At 38.4% G+C, this 24,543-nt stretch overlaps 1 protein-coding gene across 4 annotated transcripts in view; it reads right to left on the bottom strand.

The window, feature by feature from the left end:
* LOC105232483 (laminin subunit alpha-1) overlaps positions 1-24,543 on the bottom strand; it is a 213,506-nt gene that overhangs the window by 116,549 nt on the left and 72,414 nt on the right. For all 4 annotated transcript variants that reach the window (XM_049446855.1, XM_049446854.1, XM_049446856.1 and 1 more), the window contains exons 4-6: positions 18,700-20,636; positions 18,097-18,435; positions 17,660-18,027 (exon numbers count right to left, since the gene is read on the bottom strand). In XM_049446855.1, coding sequence (XP_049302812.1) covers positions 17,660-18,027; positions 18,097-18,435; positions 18,700-20,636 — 2,644 coding nt within the window. The remainder of the gene's footprint in view (positions 1-17,659; positions 18,028-18,096; positions 18,436-18,699; positions 20,637-24,543) is intronic.

Raw genomic sequence — 24,543 nt, 5'->3', positions numbered from 1 at the left:
ATTGCTCGAAGCGCATGAATCCATGGCATGCTGTTCAATCAGCGCATAGACAAGCGCTGAGCAACGACAGACAAATAGACACGGCGAGACAGACAGTTAGACGCTTAGACCAACACTGATTGCAACATAACGCAATTGTCAATTGTTGTTGCTGCAACAGACGCAGCAGCGACGGCGGCAACGGCAACGAACGCGACACTCCTGAAATCAGTAGCAAATTGCGGCACCCAACAACTGTCAACTTTGTCAGCAGGGGGTTGAGCAATTAAAAATGACATGCCAGTTTATGCAAATTCGTGGAATGACACAAAGAAACTATGAGATACACCAGCGAGTGTATGCATGTATTCGTATGTATTTGTGTGTGCGAAGTGATAATAAAATCCTCATATTGGCTAATAAGCATGAAATTCTACAGCCGAACCGGGGTTTAGCTGCAAATGCCGTTAAAAAAGCAAATCGGCGTGTGAATTTTGTAATCGAAAACCGCACGAAATAAATGAAAAATGCATAGAAATATGTTTACAGTTGAATGCTGCTATGCAACATGCTTATATGTATGTGTGTGTGTGTGGCAGTCTCTGGTGGCCGCCAGCTCCCTCCAGTGAGAATCTTTTGACGCAAATTGCAAGACTTTTTGCTTGCTACATGGAAGTTGTCACCATTAACCAGCCAAATCTTCTGGCGTTAATTAACTGTGCGTCGTAAATGCGTATACCCACACATACATATTTATGCATATATAGTATACATACATATACATATATACATACATACATGTGCATTTAATTGCCTACATAAATAGTGTTGGCATTAATTAAGCATACGCGCAGAAATATCGCAGTGTCTCATTGACGTTTTTAATTGATTAACAGCTTGTGGTGGGATTTGCGTATTTTTCTGTGAATTAGATAGTAATGGGGGCTACTGTAGGTATTTTTGGCGTAAATAACTGTACACTTATGCATATATACTTAATTTGTCAGGGAAGCAGTTTCGTTGTTCGTTGTTAAGACTATTTTTCTCAGAAAGCGTCTAAAGGAGCCTTAATTATACACGCATCTTACGCCATAAACTCGATAAGCTTTGTAAAAAATCCAATGTGAGTTCCAAATCGAGTTCTATCGTAAACTCTAAAGTTCTATCTTAAATTCTACTTACTAAAACAGATCTTCCGCAGGATCTCTTCTTGAACACTATTTTTCTTATCCTACTTCCCTGGGTTAAGCCTCCTCAACATCGCATATAAGCTTTTATCTAGCGTACTGTGTGAAAGACATGCACCACCTCTTCGTCGATTTTAAAGCTGCTTTTTGGCATGCGATATACGACGACAGTTGTTGCCTTTATTCCGCTATGTCTGAATTTGGTATCCGCACAAAACTAATACGGCTGTGTAAACTGATGTTGAGCAATGCCAAAAGCTCCGTCAGTATCAGAAAGGACCTATCCCAATGAAATATCTCCTGTCATCAATCAATCAGTTGTCTCACTCGCAACTTGGCTCCCACATCAATGTGGACAGTTATAACTGCGAAATCATACATAATTTTTTTTTTATCTTGGAACCAGCATTAACACCAACAACACTGTCACCTTCGAAATCCAACGCAGAATAACTCGTGCTAACAGAGTAGATAATTGAGAAGTAAAGTAAAAGAGACAAACAAGGACCAAATTCTACAATTCACTCATCAGCCACGTCCCGCTATATGGTGAAGATGCATGGACGATGACATCATCTGATGAACCAGCATACCAAGTTTTCGCGAGAAAGGTTTTGCGGAAGATTTATGGTCTTTAGCGAAATGGAACAAACAGAATGAATTATTTCAGTAATTTCGAGACAGGAAACAAATATGGCCTCTAGGGTTGAGTGTTGACATTATTGATTTGAAATTTGGTTAAGCAGAAGGCAGACTAACGAAGATGGAAGGTAAAAAATCAATGTCATAAGAGGGACCTCTGTGGAAACAGGTAAAAAAATATCACAAGAGACACCTGTTTGCAAAATAGTATTTTTTTGAGGTAGAGTGCATAACACTATATGAATAGTCCAGTCATTACAGTAAGTTCACAAGTACAAGTATTTACAGACTTACAGCTGAGTATCTCGAATTCCGAGATTATTACCTAATTTAAGCTTAAATGACTGGACTAGATTGTAAAACATGTTAGAAATCAGCATTTGATAAAAGACAACATGGGCCTATCCTTTTGCGCCAACTGTCGGCTTTGCTACAGAGACCCTGAAACCCCGGAACACCTGCTATTCGACTGCATAGCAGACTGTAGACGCAGGTTGAAGACCCTTGGATCCATGTTTCCGGATAGAGATCACATCGCCTCAGTAGCACTCAGTAGGATATTAGACTTTATCAATATGCTGGGGCTAAGTGAGTCCCTGTGAGTTAGGAGAGGGCACAATAGAGCTATGGTCGCGTTTCATTCCTCAATTACTTATCTATCTATCTCAGACAATAGTTCCTTTAATCATACATATCGTCACCTAAAATGCAAAATAACGTAACAACACTATTCATAAGTTTGCAAGTGAAGGAAAAACGATAAAATAAAAACCATTCATATTAAAAGAAAATTTCAATTTTGGTTATAAAATGATTATATATTGGTTATATCTGAGAGTTGAACCTTGAAATTTTACAATATTACATAGATATTATGATGCAGTAAACCTTAAGGAAAAAAACAAAATTTCGACTTTTGATGATACGCTGTTTCGTATTTTAAGTGACGATATATACTATTTTATATGTGAGCTCCTCTAATTTATCAAAAGTTTTGGATCTTGAGTATAAAAGAGTGTTGCCATTTCAGTTTTTCTTGCTCAATAAATACATCATTATAAAATTTTAAGCATGAAAAAGTATTTAACTTCCAAACATTAACATATCTAATTCCAAAAATACAAACTTTTTCAAATCTTTAAAGCCTGCGGTAACAACTTGACTGAAATAAATTAACCAAAACAAATTGAATGAATGAATCCAACGCACCACTTTTCATTTTATGAATGCATTTTTCAATAAAAAAGCAACAACAACAACAACAAAAGTATTTACTGCCGCTGCGTATAAACAAGCTCGTTTGGCTGCTGCGACTAACCGATTTATCTCGGGTATTTATGTTAATTTCGTAAGTGGGCGTGCGTAGCGCCATCGTTGACGCATTTTTACGGTGTTACAAATTTTAATTGCGCCCACGAAAACGAAGATGTGAGTGCGTGTAACGGTTTGATTGTCGGTTGCTGCGGCGCGTTTTCACTTTTGTCGTTCTTTCAGCGATGAATTGCCTTGCACCGATTAGCTTGTAAAGATACGATTGTATTGTATTGTTTGGACAAACAATAGTGGGCTAATGATTTCAAATTATCGGATAGCAAGTGAAAACAGTTGTTGAAAGATGTTTTTGAGATTGTTTACTTAATTATGATAATTAAATAATTTATGAGACGGTATAAAATAAAATGAGATGGAGTTGATGAAAGTGGAGAAGAGAAGGAATTTTGGTTCATATGAGAGGAATGAAAATAGGCGACAACATTTTTTGTGACGCTAGCAAAAATGGAAGTTTAGAGAAAATCTAGTAAGGTCATTACAAATGTCTCATGAAGTTTTCGCACTTTCTTGACCAACCTTCTTTCTCTCAACAGCAGAAAAATACCTAAAACACCAACAGCAATTATTGGCAACACAATAAATTTCACAGCTGCACGCTTAAATTACATTTTAACGCAAGCATAGAAAAGCTATGAAAGACAAAAACAACTTGCAATGACATGTTGCAAGTTTAGCAAAGTGGTGGCGAACAGCGCTTTGCACTCGGTTCCAGAACATTTTGTTGCAATTAATACGAAAGCTAGGCGTCTACAAGCACTTGACACGCACACATACATACAAACAACAGGGGAAGATTTTCCAAGAACGCGCGCTTTAAATGACAAACCAAAACTCCATGTACCTTGCTCTGCGGCTGTTGTGCAAGCCATAAATTACGCGTGAGTCGTCAATACGAGAACGCGCCGCGCCGCGCAGGCTATGCGAAAAGCGGAAAAATGCAAATCAAACAAAAACACACGCGCGCACACATACATAGAAAAACGAGTGAAAAAGCGCGCCGATAATTACTTGATTTCTAATCGAAAGTGTCATTGCTACAACATGTTGCATACGCCCCATCAGTCGCTACAACGTAGCAGTGCGTCCGCGCGTTAAATTGAAAGTTTTGAAAGTCACTGATAGGCGCTCTCGCTTGCAGCAAATTTATTGCAAGCCGATAAATTATGGGCATAAAATTAGATTTTATTGATGGAAATTGCGCTGCGTCGGCGCGTCGATAGCGCGCAAGCATAGTGCGGGGTTAAGGTGCCGCGCACATGGCGCGTACTACATTTGTCTCCACAGGCGCGCGCACTGTCTGCGCAGCAACGTTAACAACGCGCAGCAGCGTCAGCAACACGCGGCAACTAACATTTTAGTGTCATAAATAGCGCGCGCGCGAAAGATGGATAAATGCAACAACAGCAGCAGTGGCGCCAGCTGGCGTTGACACTATATGTGCAGTTCGTTGTCAAACGCTGTCATAAGTGTCAGCGTATCGCTCAGGTCGCAACCACATGACAAAGCGCTGAGTGGCAGAGCGACAAAAATATGTGATATAAAAAATATTTGTTAGAAGAAAATATTGGCTGTAAAAAAATGTATTTATAAAAAAATATATTTAAAAAAAATTTTGTTGCTGGCAGCGCGCGCGCGGTCACATTTTAAATTATGTCAACTGCATTGCCATCAGCGCTGTTGTTGTTGTTGTGTCGCACAGCTGCGCTAGACAAGCGGACGCGTGACGCATGCGCCGTGCAGAAAAAAGCGCAGCGCGCAACACAGTGTGCCATGTAAAAATTTGTCACCTTAAGCGTAAAAGGAAGTGGCTGCCAACAAGTTGTGCTCGCAGCGGTAGATAAACAGACAGACAGCGAAAAAATGTGTAATATTGCGCGCACAAACAAAAACCACAAAACAACATTTGAAAAGTCAGCGGGAAAAGTTTTATTTGGAAAAAACAACAACAACAACAAATGCCAAGCAACAAATAAGCAAACAAGCGATGACAACAGCGCGAATTTATTGCGTCTGCGTGATGCCGCAAAATGTCATCGTAGATCACGCAGCTGTATGCCAACAACAACAACAATACTTATGTTGTTGTAGCAATGATTTCCACGCCACAAATATGTGCCTGTATGCATGTGTTTGTTCAATGGCTGTAATGAGCCGCGTAAGCGCTGGCAACACAAAGCAACAAAACACAAAACCAGCAACATGTTGACATGCTTGGCGAGATGCTGCGGGCACATTTGCTGGTGTTTACAACCGCCACTGCATGTGAGTTCATAAGCGCAGATGTATGTATGTATATAAATAAATATTCCTGTGTGTTGCTCGCCAAGCGCTGAGTGTTGCCGCCTCTTGACACGCATGCGCGCAGCTCTCGCGCTTGCCGTTTGACATTCAAATTGTTGTTGCTTGCATGCGGCGCGCATTTTCCACAACTTCTCTGAGTGTTTTTCTTTATTTTGTGCTGCCGCTGCTCAAATGCAGCTTTGCGTAAAATTTATTAGTAATGCGATACTTTTCGGCGATTCTTCGCACTGTTTCTATGTAAGTGGCATGTTGAAATCTAGCACCAGTGCGGCCGTTGCAGCTTCTTCATGCTTTTCAAGTGGGCTGACATGAGTTTGTTTTACTGCTTTTGCGCCTTTTCTAGCTATTTCGGTTACTGAAGGTATGTTTGAAGACGAAGATATTAGTGTCTACATAAAGACGTATGTGTATATACTATATATATGTATATATAAAAATATGTTTGTATATACATGTATATAGCTGCAAAAACATATATTTCCAACCGCGCACCTATTTATAAACTTTATATTTGCTGTCAACACGCTCGGTTATTGCTTGTCATGAAGATTTTGTAACAATGTTGCACTAGTTGTTTGCTGGCGCGTTTTAATTGGGCCAACTGTCAGCTTTGACTGAAAATATTTATGATTTACAACACACTCGCGACTAAGATATGAAAAGTTGGAGTTATTTTAACCGCACGTAATAAAGTCACTGAATGATATCAACAATTTTTTTTAAAGCGTAGACTTTTTGGAGAAAAACTAAAGTCTCAAATGAATTTTAGACGAACGCAGAAATCAAATCTAGACAGATCCAAAAATTCACTCAAAAGGTCCTAGTAAAGTTATATGGCGTTTAGCGTACTCCGTCAGTTAAATCAAATTCAAGGACATCCCTTGACAGACTCCTAAGTCAGCTCAGGCTGCTGTCTGGTGATTGAAACGTTTGTTGACGATGCATCAAGGTCTTTGGAAGGCTCTTTGCGAAACTTCTCTCAATCTATTATCTTCTCTCTAAACCACCTCGTACTTCTGATGTAGCTCATCAATAGAAAAAGTTGTATCTGTGCAATCTCCGCGATGTCTAAGAAAACCGTCGACTGATAGTTGTTTTCTTTTACAAAGCCTCACATTTACATAGCAGACGATCTATCTATAGTCTCCTCTTCTTCTACTTCCTGACAGCTTCTACAATAAACATTATATGGCATGACCAGACTATTGTCATTTCTGGCAATAAAAATTGCGGTCCATATAGCATTCATGCCTCGTTTTCCTGCTTGTAGAAGAAGTTAGAGATTGTTTTCACCGAGACCCGGTCATTTTAATAATATGTTTGTCAATTAAATATCTGCAGAGGCATATACATAAGTACCCTCTTTTTCAGAGTCCTATCACAGGGTAGTACATGTTATGGCTAGTTCATCTGCTTCACAGTTACCAGGAATGTCACTAAGTCCAGGAACCCATAGCAGATTTATCGTGAAATAAGATGTTAGATCCACTAAGAGTTCAAGGCATTCTTTCACTATCTGTGATGAAACTCTAAGATCTCTGTATATAAATAACTATTGTTTTTCACTTGTTTCACACTTTCTCTATTCAAATGGAAATATATGTTCTTTGTCAGAATAAGAATTCTTTCTTTGCATACTATGATCTCCGCTTTGTCTGGTAGTCGGTAGGCGATTCTGGTATCTAATTTTGCTGAACTGGATTATTAGTAAGGTTGGACCAATCCGTAAAGATGCTTATCTTTGTATCCTTGATCTGCTCATCTCTTTCCCACTCTTCTACTGAATCTTCGTAAAGAAATCCAAAGCACTAAGAGAATTTTCCTTTGCGAATCGTTAACATCGATGTGCAAATAATACTAGACATTGAGTTGTCCTTAAGCTCTCATAAGAAAACGACTGAGAATGGCGTAAGACTCTTCAAAATTTCAAACAGGAAATAACCGTTATTAACATTAAAATATAAAATCGCTAGGATCATAAAGATGGGAAAGTTTTTGTTAACTCGCTCTCTTTTCAGTATGTGTTTCCAACAGCCAAAAGTACACATGGGAACGAGAGTATTACGAAAGTTTGCTAACAGCCATTGAACTTCGGCATAGGAAGTCTAGTACAATCGAATATTAGCAAAAGATGTGTCAAAGATTATTTAATAAGATCCGCTTAATGGTTCTTTAAAGCTACCATAGAAGGTTGAAGGACAATAAGGAGTTGTGAGTTATAGAAATAGTTATTGATGCGGTATTTGTAAATAGAGGAATAACAAAATTTCCTAACTTCCTTCCATAAGCAAACAACACACTTAAATATTTAGCTTTGAACCAAAATTTTCCCTGACATTTTTTATCCCATCACCACCAAATTCCTGTGTCGAAGTAATATTGAAAAAAAGCGAAATGTTTTCTTCCAACCACAACAGCTGCTGCCGCCACCACAGCAGATATCTTATCTGTTAAGAAAGCAATGCAACCGTGACAATGAGAATGACAACCCGAATAGCTACTGTATTGCGGCGCCGATTGTTGTAGGTTCGGCTATTCGGTTGAACCACGTTGGCAGCGAGCTGTTGGTTGCCGCAACAAACGGAAGCCACTAGGCCATGGCAATAACAATAATAATCAACACCCACACAATGCATGCCGCAGCGAAAAAGAGGAACAAAAAAGCAATAAAATATACAAAAAATAAAAAGGAAGGAAATAAGTAGCAAAAAATAAATAATAAAAGTAGAAAATGTAAAATGTAAAAAGGAGAGATAAAGATGGTAGGATAACAGTAATGAAACTCGATAAAAAAAATTGTGTTTGAATTGAGAACTTTTTTAACAAAAATTTTAATTTTTTTTTTATATATTTTATTTTTAATTTAAAAAAAAACATTTATTTAAAAAATTTAATTTTTATTTTTTTTAATAAAAATTTTTATATAAAAAATTAGAATTTTTTAATATAAAAAATTAAAAATTTTTAAACCGACTGGGCTAGTTTTTAAACTTTTTTAAAAATACTTTTTTTTAATACAAATTTTTAGTTTTTAATTAATATATTTGTTTTTAGGGGCATTAAAATTAGAATTTATTTTTTTCAGCAAACACTGCTCTCATTTGGAATTAAAAAAAAAAAAAAATTTTCTTTTTGTTTTGAGAAAAAAACTTGAAATTTATTATTTTTTTTTAATTTCTAAATTTTGAAGTGTTCACAAATTTTTTTAAATATTTTTTTCTTAATAATTTTTTAGTAAGCGGAATATTAGTTTTTACTGTAAATTTTTTTTAAATAAAACAAAAAAAATTTATATTTTTTTATATAAATTTATAAAACAATTTTTTTACAATTTTAAACTTTTTATATAAATTTATACTTTTTTTAAACTTTTTTCCTAATAATAGTTTAGTATGTAGAATATTAGTTTTTACTCTAATTTTTTTTTTTGAAAATATAACTAAAATTTTTTTATATCAATTTATAAAATTATTTTTTTTTAATTCTTTAATTTTTTATATAAGTTTATTATTTTTTTACATAATTTTCTTAATTTTTTTCGATGATTCTTCACCTCTTCATATAAATTTTATAAAAAAAAAATATTTAAAAATTTCCCCCACTCCCCATTAGTTTTCCAACCCACCCTACTACAACTCGTTAAGTGTTGATAGTAGATCTTTTCATTTGATAGACAATAGAATAGAAAGTCACTTTGGTTCTTTGGTTGCACACAGAGGACATTGTCGCTGTGACAAAACGGCAAAAAAAAATGCTGGCAATGCCATTATGGACAAAGCAATGTAGAGAATGTGTAGCAACAAGTCACTCTATATGCTCACATAAATCTTCCTACACCGGTGTGACTGTCTGCCTGCCTGACTGTACGTGTATGTTTGTTGCCTATCTGTCTGTACGTTCTGTGTATTTGAAGCCACAATTCATTGTTGCCCCTTTTGAAAGTATTTTTTATCACAACGAACTATTCTAGGTGAGTAATTCGAGGCGAGTGACCAAGTTGCTGGTACTTTGCGCCGAAGACTGCTTGGTTGAACGATGCCACTTTGTTTTTTGTATGTTGCGCAACAATGTTGCGGGCGTTAAGTGTTGCTTAGATGCATTTAATTTTGAAATGGATGTTGAATTACCGCGCAAACCTATTAAGAACCTCAGTTTTTGAGATATCTATCTGAAATTTTGAACACACTCTTTGCTTCCCAAGAAGCTGTTCATTTGTCGGAACCGGCGATATCGGACCACTATAGGGTATAGCTGCCATACAAACTAAACGATCGGAATCAAGTGCTTGTATGGAAAACTTCTTTATTTGGTGAGATATCTTCATGGGCATGGCATGGGTTATTGCCAAAACCAAGGATATAATATCTCAATATATTGTTCAGATCAGCTGATTATATCATATAGCTGTCATACAAACTGACCGAATAAAATGAAGATGAGTTTTTATATCCATATGTGCGATAAGAAAAGCATCTGAGAAGGGTACTTTGATTTCAGGGTGTAGAATGTGTCAACTTAAGCCCCGAGTTCCTAAAGAGCACCTTAAACCTTAAACTTAAGTTTATGGTGCAATCACTGCAAAGAATATTACTTCAAGTAATTTGTTCGACACTTCAAATTACTACTGCTTAATGTAGTTCAATTTGTAACAACTTCCATCATTAACTTTCTAAAATCGGTTCTGAGAAATATGCACTCCTACCCAGTCATTTACACGCTCAAAAACTCAAAAGATTTCCGAAAATTCACCAGAAAGACATTTACGACTCCGCTACAAAGACCAAGCGTTTTTAAGTGACATTCAACAGTTTTAACCGACCATAACCTCAATAAAAAGCCTTTACAAATCCACAAAAGCCTAAGCTACCAAATAGCAATTTGACAGCCTTTGCTTAGCCCATTAATGCTGCTCAATCAGGGAGCCAAGTTGCAAAAGTGCTACTGGCCAAACCGTTTTACATGGAAATATTGCAAGCAAAATGGCAGTGAGCGGGCGCCTGCAGCAATAAAATTAGTTGCTTGTGGGTCTATGTGCTGGTCAAATCGTCGAGTAACAATGTCACCTGTGCACATATATAATCCTAGTGTGTGTTTAAGATGGCATTATGCTTTAGTGCATAATAACAATAGTAATAATAAAATAACAATGGCGCATAGCCAAGGTGCCACGGGAGCCAACACAACGGTGGCAGTGGCAGCAACAGTAAGTTGGCTGTTAACTCGACATGGCTTGGCTTTGTTGGCGCACAGTTGTTCATACTCGTATTCACAGAAAATTTGCTTATGACGATGTCAAGTGAGTTTATGCGCTTTTATGCTCGTGTATATAGAATACGGTGTTGTGCACTTTTAAGTGACTCGAAAGCAATTGTGTTTTTGTGTACAGTTTTTATAGCAAATTAGTTTAAAATGTTCGAATGTTTCATTCCTCGAATATTCCTAATCGACGTTATGAGCTTGTTGCAGACATCACACCAAATGATTCAATAAATGTGAACACTTCCTAGTATTAGTTAAGTACACGGTCGAAGCATTACAAGTTTTAACGCGAAAGCTTCGAAAATCTTAATTTTTTAAATAAATTTTAACAATATCAGCTGTATAATGACGTCACACTAGCGGAAGAAAATATACTCTCGAAGAAATGCTTGTTTTAATAGAAAATACTATCTGATCAAATTTGACCCGGACTGATCCATTCAAACTACAATGGAAAGAATCTATACAATCTTTGTCCTAGTTTATCTAAATCTTCTAAAGTCTTCTTGAAGTACAGTTCTTTCTGGATGAACAAAGATCAAATTCTACAAGTCACTTAGCATCCCCATACTGCTTTATGGTGGATGGGAGGAAGAAGAAGACCTTCGCTTCGTTAGATCAGGTGGAGATGGACCTGGCTACACTTGGAATCTCCAATTGGCGCCAAACAGTTAAAACTGGCTGTTGTAAACTCGGTCATAACCGTGTAAGCAATGTCTACGCCAATAAAGAAGAAGACTTAAGTCACAGCACAAAACCGTTAGAAATATTTTAGAAACACTTTATCAGGAACAAATACCTGCACCAAAAAGCATTCAGTGCTAGTCGTGAAGTCATCGAAAACTTGCCTCTTGCGAGTAGTCCAACCACCTTTGTTAATGACGGTAAGATCGAAAAATGTAAAAAACAGCGCTTTAAAATCGCCGTGTTGGCCTCAGAGAGATAGTAGAGGATCTCAACATCTCTTATGGATTGATTCAACACAATTAGGTTATTGTTTTGGGTTGAATCATGTCAATTTTTGACTCGACTGAAAGACATGAAAATCAAACCAAACACAACGTTGTTGTTAGTCCGGAACCAATTTGCTATGCTGTTAGTTTTGACAGGTATACCTGAGTGACCTAAGATTAAATTAATCGTAGGCCGAGTAATCTCAACCATCTCCAAATAGATTCAAGACTTGCGATTATCTTACTGCCGGTCTACCTGCAATAGCGTTGATTTTGGTTAGTATATTAAAGAAAAAAGTGACTTTCAGAGGGTACTTATTAGGAAATTTATTCGAAAAATGGAAACTTCTCGAAAAAGGTAACTCAGGTCCAGGGAATATATGCACTATACAAAAATTTTGTATTTTTTATCTACCCTTTAATCGACACTGACTGCGTAAAACCACAAAGACTGATCCCCAACGCATGAAACATGATATGAGAACTCGTCAGCAATGCTGTGATATAACAAGCATCTCTTAAAAACGATTGTTCGAACTCCAAGTGTCGCATAGTATTTTTGGTTAAACGCCAATTATATTCTAAGTATATTACTGTGGACTCACATACTATTTCCTTTACAAAGTATTAAAGTGGTCAGGCTATAGCTCTGCTGTTTAATTTCTCATATGACTGATGTTTTAAACTGACCTTTTTTCTAAATTTAAACCGGCCAATCATGGATTGAAATTATTATATTTTGATCTTGTCTTCACTGATAAATTAATTAAAAATGTTATACATCTATAATTTCTTGCTCTAAACCTTTATGTATATTATTTTAGGGTTTCTTAAATAATTTTTTGAAGTTTTTGTTCCAGAATAGTTGAGATCATAGATCACTGTTCAGAACTAAAGTATAGTATAAAGTAAAGTATATAGGAGGTGGGTCAATGGATATTGACATATTATATTATCTCTTTTGTAGTCTGTGCTGATCATTTTATGTTATATAATAATTTTTTAAAGAATTTCATTGCCATTAAAAGCAAAACTAAGATCAAGCAAAAATATTGAAACAACTCGATGAAATATTTTAAGTAGACCAAATAGACTTGTAGTTTTTTAAAGTAGCAGGCAGATATATTGAAACTATTTAACCTTCTTTTTTAAAAATTTTCCTTTTCTCTTTGAATATTTGGCAAAAGAATATGCACTTATGGCCTGGAGTGCTTTGTTTTAACGATTTAAGTGTTTGAGCAAATAAAATAAATTGAAATTGTTTCCCATTTAAATTGCGCTGGCTCTAATAAACCTGATTAATTTCATAATAATCCCATTGAAGACACTTCAAAAGCTTTCAAATTCAAGTGAAAGAATACGAAATGAGAAAAGTAAATAAACGAAAAAAGAAAATTAAATTACAATCATGAAATTAAGAATTCAAGAGTAGCGCTACTCGCCACGACAGTGAGTCGATCAAAAAGAAAACGGAAAATAATTAAAGCAACAGTGAAAGTTGCAACAGAGGGCTAAGAAGACAAGTTGCTACATTCTGACGGTACTTGTAGGAACAAAAGTGCATAACAGACAGGTGGAAGTGTGAAGAGAAGAGGTGTGAGTAAAAAGGGTGTTCTTACCTTATACAAAATATATACGTTGTGAAAACATCAAACCATATCATATACAATATGAGATTTTAAATCGATATCATAGTCAATCAGTATGGGAACATACTAATGAAATCATATTTAAAAGTCTCTATAGCTACACTTAGTGGTGTATAATCGAATACGAAGTGCAGACAGTAAGCTTTTAAGAATCTAAGTGGTCTTAGTAAGATGAGAATCTCCCTTTGTGTTCATATACCTATTATATTGAACAAGTAGGAGTATCTGTTAACCCGAAATATAGAAGCGAAATAGATGAGTTCCTAAAAATCCGATATCAACGAGACGAAGAAGGTTAGGTTCAAGACCGAAATAATGTTCCTGAAAACGTAATAGCTGATGAGATTCTCAAAAGTTCCATCAGTTGATAGCCAAACCAGTACAAGAACTCGCTAAAAACGATTTACAATAAAACTTACGAAAGGGACGGATCAAGAAGAGGAGGATTACCTTAAGAACAAGCACAATCGCCAACACCATGTGAACAAGGGAATGGAGGATAAATACGCATGTTTTCTGTTCACACTGTCTCGAAAGGACTGCAGAAATGTTCCTGGCCTAGTGAACTTACTAGCATCACATTGGTGCGGGATGGGTACAAGTAACGTTGACACTTACAGGAAAGTCTGGGAAGCAGACATGATTGAGATGCTAGAATCCATCCTCTGCTTCTGTCAATAAGTCCAAGAAACGACTTCTTTGGGCTTTCTGGGATACTTAAACTTACATCTTCCGAATTTTGCAAAGTTCAATTACCGCTGCCCTGATATAGATCCACCATAATGCACTGAAAACTATGACTATGGAAAAAGTAACGATTAATCTCCCAAAAACTATATGAAAAAATTAACATCAATTAGTTTTACAGCTACTAACTCATGTACATATATACATATGTGTAGCATATTCTCAAGCGAACTTATCAAACTACCCTCATACCTCTGCCTGCACATTCGGTAGAACTTTTTCTTTTGTTTCAATGAAAAAGAAGAAGCATAGACAATTGTAAAGAAAGGAAAACAAAAATGTTTATAGCCACTTGCTCGACCAAATATGAATATGCGCCTGGTTCAACAGGTCAATTGGAACACGTAGCAGCATTTGACTATAATTACAACAAAAAAAAAAAAACAAAATATTAAGTGTGCTTATGGTTGTTGGAGAGGTAAGAATTTTTATGAATGTTTGAAGGTACTGCAATAAACGTAGAAAGGCGTTGGTACTTTTTGGGGCACATACATACACATATATGTACATACATATGTATGTCTCTATATATGGTTTTGTGTAGTTGCTTGCACTTGTTTTTGTAACGCACGCCTGCTTTATCGCTCGCTTTATTTCCTAAGGTCGACAGTGATGTCTTCAATGCAGCTGCCGATGGACGGATCATCTGCTTTTCATCTCACCGTGCAACATGCATACACACAAGCATATTTTCCGAAAATGGAATACGCAGTGGGAGAAAAAACCAACTATAACAAGTGAGTGTGTGTATGAAACAGTTAAATAAGAAGATAAATTGAAGAAAGACAAAAAAAAACGTTACACCAAAGCCATAATACCCTTAACAGCTGCACTTTTTATAGCATAAAAGGGTATAAAAAGCTATTTAGCTTGATTTTGAACGGTCAGTTTGTTTGGCAGCTATATGCTATAGTGATCCGATCTGAACAATATATTTAGAGATTGTAGCGTTGCTTTAGACAATAATCTGCTCAACATTGTGTGAGAATATCTAATCTAATAAAAAAGTTTGCCTTACAAAGACTGCAGTTGGAACGGCCAGTTTGTATGGCAGCTATATGCTATAATAGTCCGATCGAGAAAAAATTTTCAGAGATTTTAGTGTTGCTTCAGAAAATATTCTGTGCCGAATTTCGTTATGATATTTTGTCAAGCAAAAAAGTTTTTCATACAGGAAATCGGTTTTGATTGATCAGTTTGTATGGCAGCTATATGCTATAATAGTCCGATATCGGCGATTCCAACCAATGAGTAGCATCTTGGAGAGAAAAACAGGTGTGCAAAATTTCAGATCGATATTTCAACTCAATACACCCCGTTCAGGGTATAAATATTATATAGGAGCAGTTGGTGGCTTTACAGCTCTTCACCTATACATAGTAGATATGTATGTGTGCATGTAGCTATATATGTATGTAAATATATTTGGTACGCAAGTACTCATGCATCATTGCATTTTCGAAAAACACTTAAGCTTAATTGCATGCATTGAATGCAAGCAATCACGCGTTCGCTCACGCATCCAGCGGTGAGAGTTCTTCTTATTGCTATCGTTGTTGTTATTATAGTGCGCGCGGCACGAGTGCAGCAGCAGACGTGCCACAAAATGTTCCATCAAGCACTGCATGTTATATTTCACTCGTGCAACGCAATTGCATATACGATATGTACGCCACTTGTTGTTGTTGCATGTACTTTAAAATGTGGCATGTGCAATACTCATGAAGTTGCGTTTTGAAGAGGTGAGTAGGTTGATACTTTAAAGTATATGATTTAAACTATAATATGTTTGCATGCAAGTGTGTGCGCGTGCGTGTGCGTGTCATAAATGTTTTATTAAAGAGCTTTTAATAAAGATATGAGATTTTTAAGTGATCACTGTGTCGTATACGAAATGAAAAGTTGATGGATTTACTTTGATGCGTGCTTGGCAAGAATCACAAGTGGTTTTGGTTTATGTTGGTGCGAAAAGTATGCAATACAGTTAGCGGTTTAAGGGAGAGTACCGAGGGATCGGGAGTTATGAGCTCTGAAATCAAGTCTCCAGACAATTACCGCACAGAATAAAGCTTTAAGTTCCAAAAGTTTTGTTGCAGAGCTGAACTTTTAAGGAAAATCTGTCTGAGAATCTGAGAATCTCATATATTGAATCTCAAAGAATACTGGCCATCTCTTGGTTATTTGATTACATATCCAAAAGGATAGCGTATAATAGACAGCTTTTCTGAGACAGCTTCTTACTCTCTGAATTACTTGTCATAGTTCTCGGTAATATACATATAAAGAAATCCATTTGACCTCAAACCAACGAATTCTAGCTTCATTAGAAAATCCAGAGAATGTATCTAAATATGAAACATAAGAGCCAAAGTCCAAACTCACAAACTATATTTGATATTCCCAGTAAATTTTCTCGTTAAAATAACTACTCATTAGAAATACTTCGTGAAGAAAATGAGACCAAGTGGTTAGAATAGGTAAGGTTATATGGTTAATGCTTCAGCATAGTGAGGGTATACTATTTAGTCCTTTGTGAAGGCAAATGAAAAACTGAGGTTATTGCATATCTGCTTTCGATAATGCGCCTGGGACCTATCACAAATCTGCTTATTGCCACCTCCGATACTTCATCTGGATCTTTAAAAATGTGAGACCCGATATATTTTAGCCTTGAATTGCCAAAAGTGGAACATTTGTGAAGTAATGTTAAGATTATTCCATCTCATCTTCTTCCAAACTTCCGATGCAACTGTCATCCAGCAAAATGTTTAACCCCATGAATCCCGATCGGACATAGACCAATTAAAACTCCTACAACTATTTAAAGGCGGACTTTGATGAGAGCTAGTAGCTCACTATACCTTTAGTATTTACCGTGGTCAAGAAAGATCTTGCGGCTGCAAAGCTGCTAGTAGCTGACCAATGCTTGCTGGGCTGGTTCGAGATCCTACCATCTAGTAGTGAACTGGAAGAAGCCAACGCAGCTCCTAGCCGAACAAGCAGAAGACCAAACTATCCTTCTAAACGAGCTACATATAAGCTTGTTTATATAATAGTCGGCTTTACGTATGTTTATCCAGCCACAGTCTGATTTTACCAGCTATAAGTTTCGCAGAAAAGAATACCTAATTCGGCAAGACTTAGAGGGGTGCTATCTTTGTTATCATAAAAACTAATGTATGCTCCCACAGGCTAGGTTAGGCCTCCACAATAAATAGGGAATACTGTGGAAAAAGCATTTAATACTTTTCTCTTACTATATAAAGAAAGGTCTTATACTGGGACCTCTCTAATCAAAGTCATGGAATAAAAAATGGACTGGGTATATGTAACTTAGATTCGGTTTATGTATAGATATATGTAAATCTAGTACAGAATAGATCCACAATTTGTAGAAAATATAATTATAAACAAGAAGTCAAAATCGGACCCATCAAAATGCCCTTGAGTAAAAACTCATACAATATTTTAAATCGAATAAATACAGAAGTGTGTATAAAGATCAATATTGAATCTTGAATGGATTAATAGACTATTCATCCTTATTACTTTCGTTTATATATGTATAAGCAAAATTAAATTTGAGTAAAGTATAAAACTGACGACTCACCCTCACAACCATCGGATTCCTCCTTCAGTCCAAAATGTCCCTCGGCGCATTCATCACATTTCAGTCCAGTCACACCAGGTTTACACTGACACTGACCACTATCGGGATCACAAAAATCTATATCCTCTGCGCCGAATGGATTACAATTACACGGTAAACACTTCAAATCGACATTCGCGAAACCCGCGTCACATTCGTCACACTTTTGACCGGCGAAACGCGGTTTACACAAACACTGACCATTCGTGCTGTCACAATAATCACTATCCGAGCCGTCAATATAGCAATCGCATGGCTCACAACCCGCCGAGGGATCGCCCCAGTAGCCAAGCTTGCAGCGCTCACAACGCCAGCCCTCCGTGTTGCCGCTAAGGGTTGGGTAAGAAAGAGACATTTGTATTATGAATGAATTTTTATATTTTTCACCGTCTACTCACTCGCATATGATGCACTGCCCGGTGAAGACATCACACGGTCCACCATTGCAATCGCATGGCCGACACTGTGAGCCTAACTCTGTTGGATTGCCATAGTAGCCATCGTCGCACATCTCGCAGTGGTCACCAGTGTAGCCGGGCGGACACTGTGTGCAAATGTATTCGGAATTCTCCACCACACCGTATATTGGGTTCAAGTCCATGATGCTATATGTTTTCAACTGACAACTGGGCGAAAAGTTGTTGCTATCCGCCAGTAGAGGGCAAGCGCAGCGTTTGCAGTCGTGTTCGGTGCCTTGCAGCGGATTGCCGTAATAGCCCACTTTACAACGCTCACAACTGGTCGAATGAGAGAAAAGAGTGTGAGTTAATGCCATTGTGGTGAGTGTGGTGAAAATTCGTGTATCATAGTAGAGACAAACACCCAGTGGTGGAGTGGATAGTTTAAGGTGACCAGGTAATAGAGTCCAGTGATTAATAATAATTTACTACATAACTTTACTAACATAATTAGGAATATTTAAGTATTATCAGGGGCAAAACTAATTCTTTTTATCTAAACAAAATTAATTAAATTATATAAAGTCCCAATACTTTACTCACCGCTCTCCATAGGTGTTGTGCATGCAGTTGCCACAGCCGCCGCTCTGCAAGTCGCATGAGTTCGAGTGACCATTGCACGGACAAGGGATACACTTGGCCACCAACTGATGATCAGTCGCGTTCTCCCAGATGCGTATGAAGCCGAAATCGCAGCTCTCACAAGAGAGACCTGAATAACCGATGGGACAAACGCATTGTTCAACGCGCGTGCTGGCCTTCGCGGCGCCTAATTCTGTGCCGCCCGAGTAAATAATTACGCGTTCCAACGAGGTTTCCACTTGATCTGTGTGAAAAGTGCCGCGTACAAGTAAAGCATCCAGCGCCGAAAGAACTGACAGCATTTGAGCGTGCGTCACCGCCGATCCGTGATATTCAGTGCGTCTCAGGCGCGTCTTAATATCGCGCACAGCTGGCGGCACGTGATACCATCCCGACTCTTCGAGCGTAATGTTAATGGTAGCCGCTGAACCATGCGTATATGTAGTGTCACCGTGAGCAATTTTAAGACCATTGCGTCCGAATAGTATGATATCGGGTCCAGCGGTAGGTTTGCCAGAAGTATCGCCACGTATGGTCACCCAGTTAATTTGTATGGTGAGGCGCGAGCCATAGCTGGTGAGGCGATTACCGAGATAACCTTGTGGCGCTTGCCAGTAAATAGCTTCCACATCATTCAGATCGTCCATATTATAAACTAGATAATTTGTATCGTGATCCACAGTGGCGGCAACCACTTGTGAGCGCGTCATGTCCGTTACCTTCCAATCGTTCAGCGTCTCGAAGGCGAGCGTTTGCAGCACAGCGCTACTGCATGACAAGCCCACACCCGAACACCAGCAGGGCGCACAGCCATCTGGATGCTCGGCGCTAAGATCATAATAGCCTGGTAAGCAATCAGCACAGCTATCGCCGGTCACATGCGCCTTACATTTACACACACCCGCGCATTCGGTGTCTGGTATGGTGCCGCGCACATCACACTCACAGCGACGACACTCGTCTCCATAGTAACCACTAGCGCATTCATCGCAACGCGCCCCCTGAAAGCCCTCGCGGCAGTGGCATTGACCACTCACGGGATCACAGGTGCCTGCAGCGCCGCGTCCATCACATTCGCAGCGCAGGCAGGGCGTCGCAAGCGTTTCATTTATAGCGCGATAGTGTCCGTTCACACAAAACTCACACTCATTGCCGGCGGTGTTGTTTTGACACTGCTGACAGATGCCGCGATCCAGAAACGCATCATAGATGCAAGACTCTGCATGTCCGTTACACTGACACAGCGCGCACTCGTTTGGCTCACGCGCGGTGCCGTTGCGAAATGGTTTGTCCTGATAGAGCGCACAGCATTCGCCGCAGTCGGCGCCGCAGGTATTATGCTGACAGACACATTGCAGCGTGGATGCGAGTTGCGCGTACTCCAACTCAGCGGCGCGCTTCTCCGCCAACTCAACAGTCTTATCAGCATGACCGTGGCAATCGAGGCGCGCACTTACGCGTATCTGTTTAAGTGAGTAGAAAGAGCGCTTCTCCAGCGATTGCGCATCCAGCAGCCAATCGACGCTGTTATCCAAGTTCGCGGTTGTGTGCATGCCCTGCAAGCGTATGCGTATGTAACGTGCTGTTATGAAGTTCATTAGCTCTTCGCTTTGATCCATAGCACCGGGGCGGTTTTTCAACAGTGAAACATGTAATTCGCCGTTCTCGAGTGGTAGCGCTTTTGAGAATTGCGTCGTGCATATGACTTCGGTATCATTTTCGAAAACGTATTTACCATTCTGGCCGGCCAAACCGTAACGTCGCTGACAATCTGCGTCGCTGAGTCCAAAATACTGCCAAGGTTCGTAAGTGAAACCATCCAGCGATTTCTCCAATACCCAAGAGGCGGGTCTCGGTGAGTTTGCCGACTTAAGCATGACAAAGAAGACTTGATATATCTGGAAGTAAGATTTTGGAAAACAATTGGTAAATTATTATGCAGAATAATGAAAAGGCATCGTTTTACAAAAGTGTTTGTTCAAAAATTGATTAAAAGATATGGTAAGCGAGACCATGTAATCATGGTATAATAGTTCTGGAACATGATTCGTAAAAAGAGGATCGGAACACGCTGACGGTAGTAAGAACACTGTAGTTTTTCTGATTTTCCGAAGTAGTCTAGTTCTCGGGCAACATAATTATATTCAATAAATACTACCTCACCAGAAACTACTGGATATCCACGGAATTTTTCTTCTTAGCACGATATACAACCTTCCCAAATGACATCGTTTCGCTCTATGGGCTCTTGCAAAGTTCCAAAGAGATCCGACGATTAGTGGCTAAACTGGTATGTTAACAAGCAAAATTGCTGCATTTGACGCATCGGACAGAGAGCAACCTGATTCAAGGAACTGAAGTTCGTGGCCTCGGCATTTCAGCAAGGTGGCGCCATTTCCCACACATCGCATCAATCAATGTATTAATTGAGCTCAACCAAGATCGTGTGATATCACACCTTTAGACTTTTCGCTGTGGGGACATGTAAATTCTTAAGTATATGCGAACAATCCTGCTCGATCAGGCCTTGGATCAAAACCTCACACGTGTCATTCGTCAGTTACCAATCGAAATGCGAGCCATCGAAAATTGGACTCATCTGAGATATAGCCGCGGCCAACATATGAAAGAGATATTCTTCAAAAAATAAATGTCAAAGAATATTCTTTCGAATGAATACTCAGATTTTTCTTTGAATAGGTAGGGAACCTCGAAGTGGATCACTTTTTAACTGGATTCGGAACAAAACCAAAGAGATTCGAAAATTATATACCCAGAGTTTTATTATACATCTTGCTGGAAGGAAAAACTTTCGAATATGAGAATTCGAGTAAATGCATTGCAGAAGCAAGGCTAAAGTCAGAAGAAGAAAGAAGTTGGGGTAAGGAAGTCAAGTCATTGCCTCAAGCGAATGCTAAGCACCACTGTAATCCCTTTATTATTTTTAGAAAAACAAATTCACAGCTCAATACTCCGCCCAACCCCGCTCTTAGAACAAACGGCAAAGAAGACAAACAAAAACCACACACATGCATACACACCCAAGTCATTCGCCACGCGCAAGCGCCACATTTTCAAAAGCGTGAACATGTCGTCAAACAATTAAATGTAAATACTCGTACCACCACACCAACTGATTATCGCATGGCAAACATAAAACGGCACCAATATGAAAATTTCGTGTATTATTTATCTAAATAAGGAAACTCGAAGGTCGATTTTCATAGAATTGGAAAATTCAAATAAAATTTATGACTGTGACAGTCGACAGTCGACAGCGCCGCACGCCGGCGCATTGGGCTAGGTTATAGCTATGGCTGCACAATACAAAAACGAAAAAGCTTCTTAAAATCTTGAAATGTGCATGCATATATATAATTTTGTCGTTCAAAAGTAAATAAAATTCCAAGCAACAACAACGAGAACAACACGAAATGCTCACTGGTTCAAACAACGACGCAATGTTTGCGGTCATAAATGTCATTTTGTGTGGCTGCACCTTGGCGGCGGAAAATTATCTACACGATTTTCTTGATTATTTTGATTGCATTGTTTGTTGTCGTTGTATTTATTTACCATTTAGAGACAATTTTCGGCGCGAAAACAAGGCATTCGAAAGATAAACGCGTTCTCCACACATGTTAGCATGCAGTGTGAGCAAATTTACTCAAGCGCGTGGTAAAGAGCGGAGATTTGGGTGGTGCATTTTTGGGGCATACATACAGGCGAAGTGGCTTTTAGTTTCGTCGTAGGACAGTATGAAATTCATATGATATTTGATAATAATAAATAATTATAGAAAATTTTATTTGTAATTAAACTTCATCAGTTTGCGAGCGAGTAGGTATTCCGTTTTCCTCTTGCTCTCTTGCGCTGGATCTATGGACCTCCCGAAGCTTGGCAAGTGTTGATCAAGACCCAGAACTTGTGAGGCTGCGAGATCTATCTCGTTCAGAGTGGAACGTTAAGAGGTTCTCTAAATTGCCTATTTAGTCTATCTCGCCGTGATTGTTAGTGGTGAGGCTCATTAAATATCTCATTGGATGCTTTTTACTAAAGCCGTATGAGGGAAGGCAAATGGAATCACCTGGGTACTTTCTACGCTACTGTCCAGCTTTTGGCGGAATAAGATTGACATACCTTCGGCAAACTAACTAACCAGCGAAGTGGCTGGGATTGACACCGTCTACCTTAACAAATTTTTGGTTATCTTAAAAGCCTTTCGCAAGGGATCGTTTTGTGTTTGGTCCGAAGTTAGTCATAATTATGCCGCAATATGATATCGTGACAAGAGATCCATGAATTTTCTGCACAAATCCGGTCATCTACGGCAAATTGCTTCACACAGAGGCTTCAAAGTAATCAAGTAGTTTTCCTTACTCATCATTTGACCCTGTGGAATAAATTCATGGTAAATCTCACGACGATAATCAAAGTAATCTTCACTTTTAACCGTTTTTGACATGCGTTTTTCCGTCTCTGCTCAATTTTGGAACGCCATTCAGAGAACTTTTCTCATTCTGTCTGTGGGTACCTTTGGCTGAGGTTTGCCATCGTTGCTGCCACATTGTGAAACTTGTGAAACTTTATCTGCTTTGGCTCCGATAGACAACTCTGATAACTTGGATATTCACGCGAACTCGTCATTCTGAAAGTTAAGGGGCGACAAACTGGCTATTACTTCAGCAGTCTTACTGGATATTGTTCGGTTAGCACTTATTACCCTTATTGCCGACAGCTTATGCACTGCGATCATTTGACTAGCACATGTTTTAATGTCTAGCGCCAGGATTCATTTTGAAGCCGCTTATAGGTACTATAACCTTTGTGGGTAAATTTCACCGGCTGTAGCGTCTTTAATTGTAATTTTTTCTTGATAAAATGTCTCGTTATTAGTAATGATGAGTTAGATGAATGTAGTGTTTGGTCAAGCAGCTATTTTGCTATGAATTTTTGACGTGTTCGTGATAATGTCGACTTCCAAAACAACTTCTGCTACATTTTAAAAGATTTCGTAGTCGTGATTTCATTGAAATCTCAAGTAAGCTCGTTGTTTAATTTTTTTCATGGTAAAGTACTATTAAAAGCACCAGCCCGTCTCAAATTTGATCATGGTAAAGTACTATTAAAAGCACCAGCCCGTCTCAAATTTGATCAAATGGTTATAATTGATCACTTGTTAAGACTCCATTCGTACTAACATAATAACATATTTTTTGAACAAAATTAATCTTAGCAAACGAAAATTCCCACAATTAAGTTGAAAACGATCGCAAGTAATTCTTAAAATCATGTCAAAATTTCAGGTCAACGCAATTCACCCCTCAAAACGTATCGTATTTGTATTATAATTATAAATATGTGCCATAAATACATTAGTTATCGCTTGGTTGCGACTCAATCAATGGCTATCTTTGTCAGTTAATCATGAGTTATATTTATGAGCCAAGATTATCCGCTAAAAACAGTGCTTTGCGGCGGCGATGAGATTATCTAAACACGCAAATGCAAATACACGTACATAACTGACCAATTAACTGACAGTTAGTTAAAGCGCATTAATGATTTGGCACAACTTGTTAGAATCCCCTGCGTCCTTTACATAACAACCGCCTCAAGCTACCCTCACACGTTAGACGCAAGCGGAGCTACAGCGCCGAGGCACTGGCCAAACACTTCTAATGCCGCGAAAATGTTATCTTTATTCCTGCATCGATATGCCGACACGCAAGCAAAAGTTCAACAAGTGTGCGCAATGCGCCAAAATTGGCCAACTTGCAACACCGGCGCGGCAGTGGCTGGGCT

Source organism: Bactrocera dorsalis, chromosome 1 (assembly GCF_023373825.1).
Source record: "Bactrocera dorsalis isolate Fly_Bdor chromosome 1, ASM2337382v1, whole genome shotgun sequence".
NCBI lineage: Eukaryota > Metazoa > Arthropoda > Insecta > Diptera > Tephritidae > Bactrocera > Bactrocera dorsalis.
The sequence above is the reverse complement of the archived record's forward strand: the minus strand, read 5'-3'. Positions and strand labels throughout refer to the sequence as shown.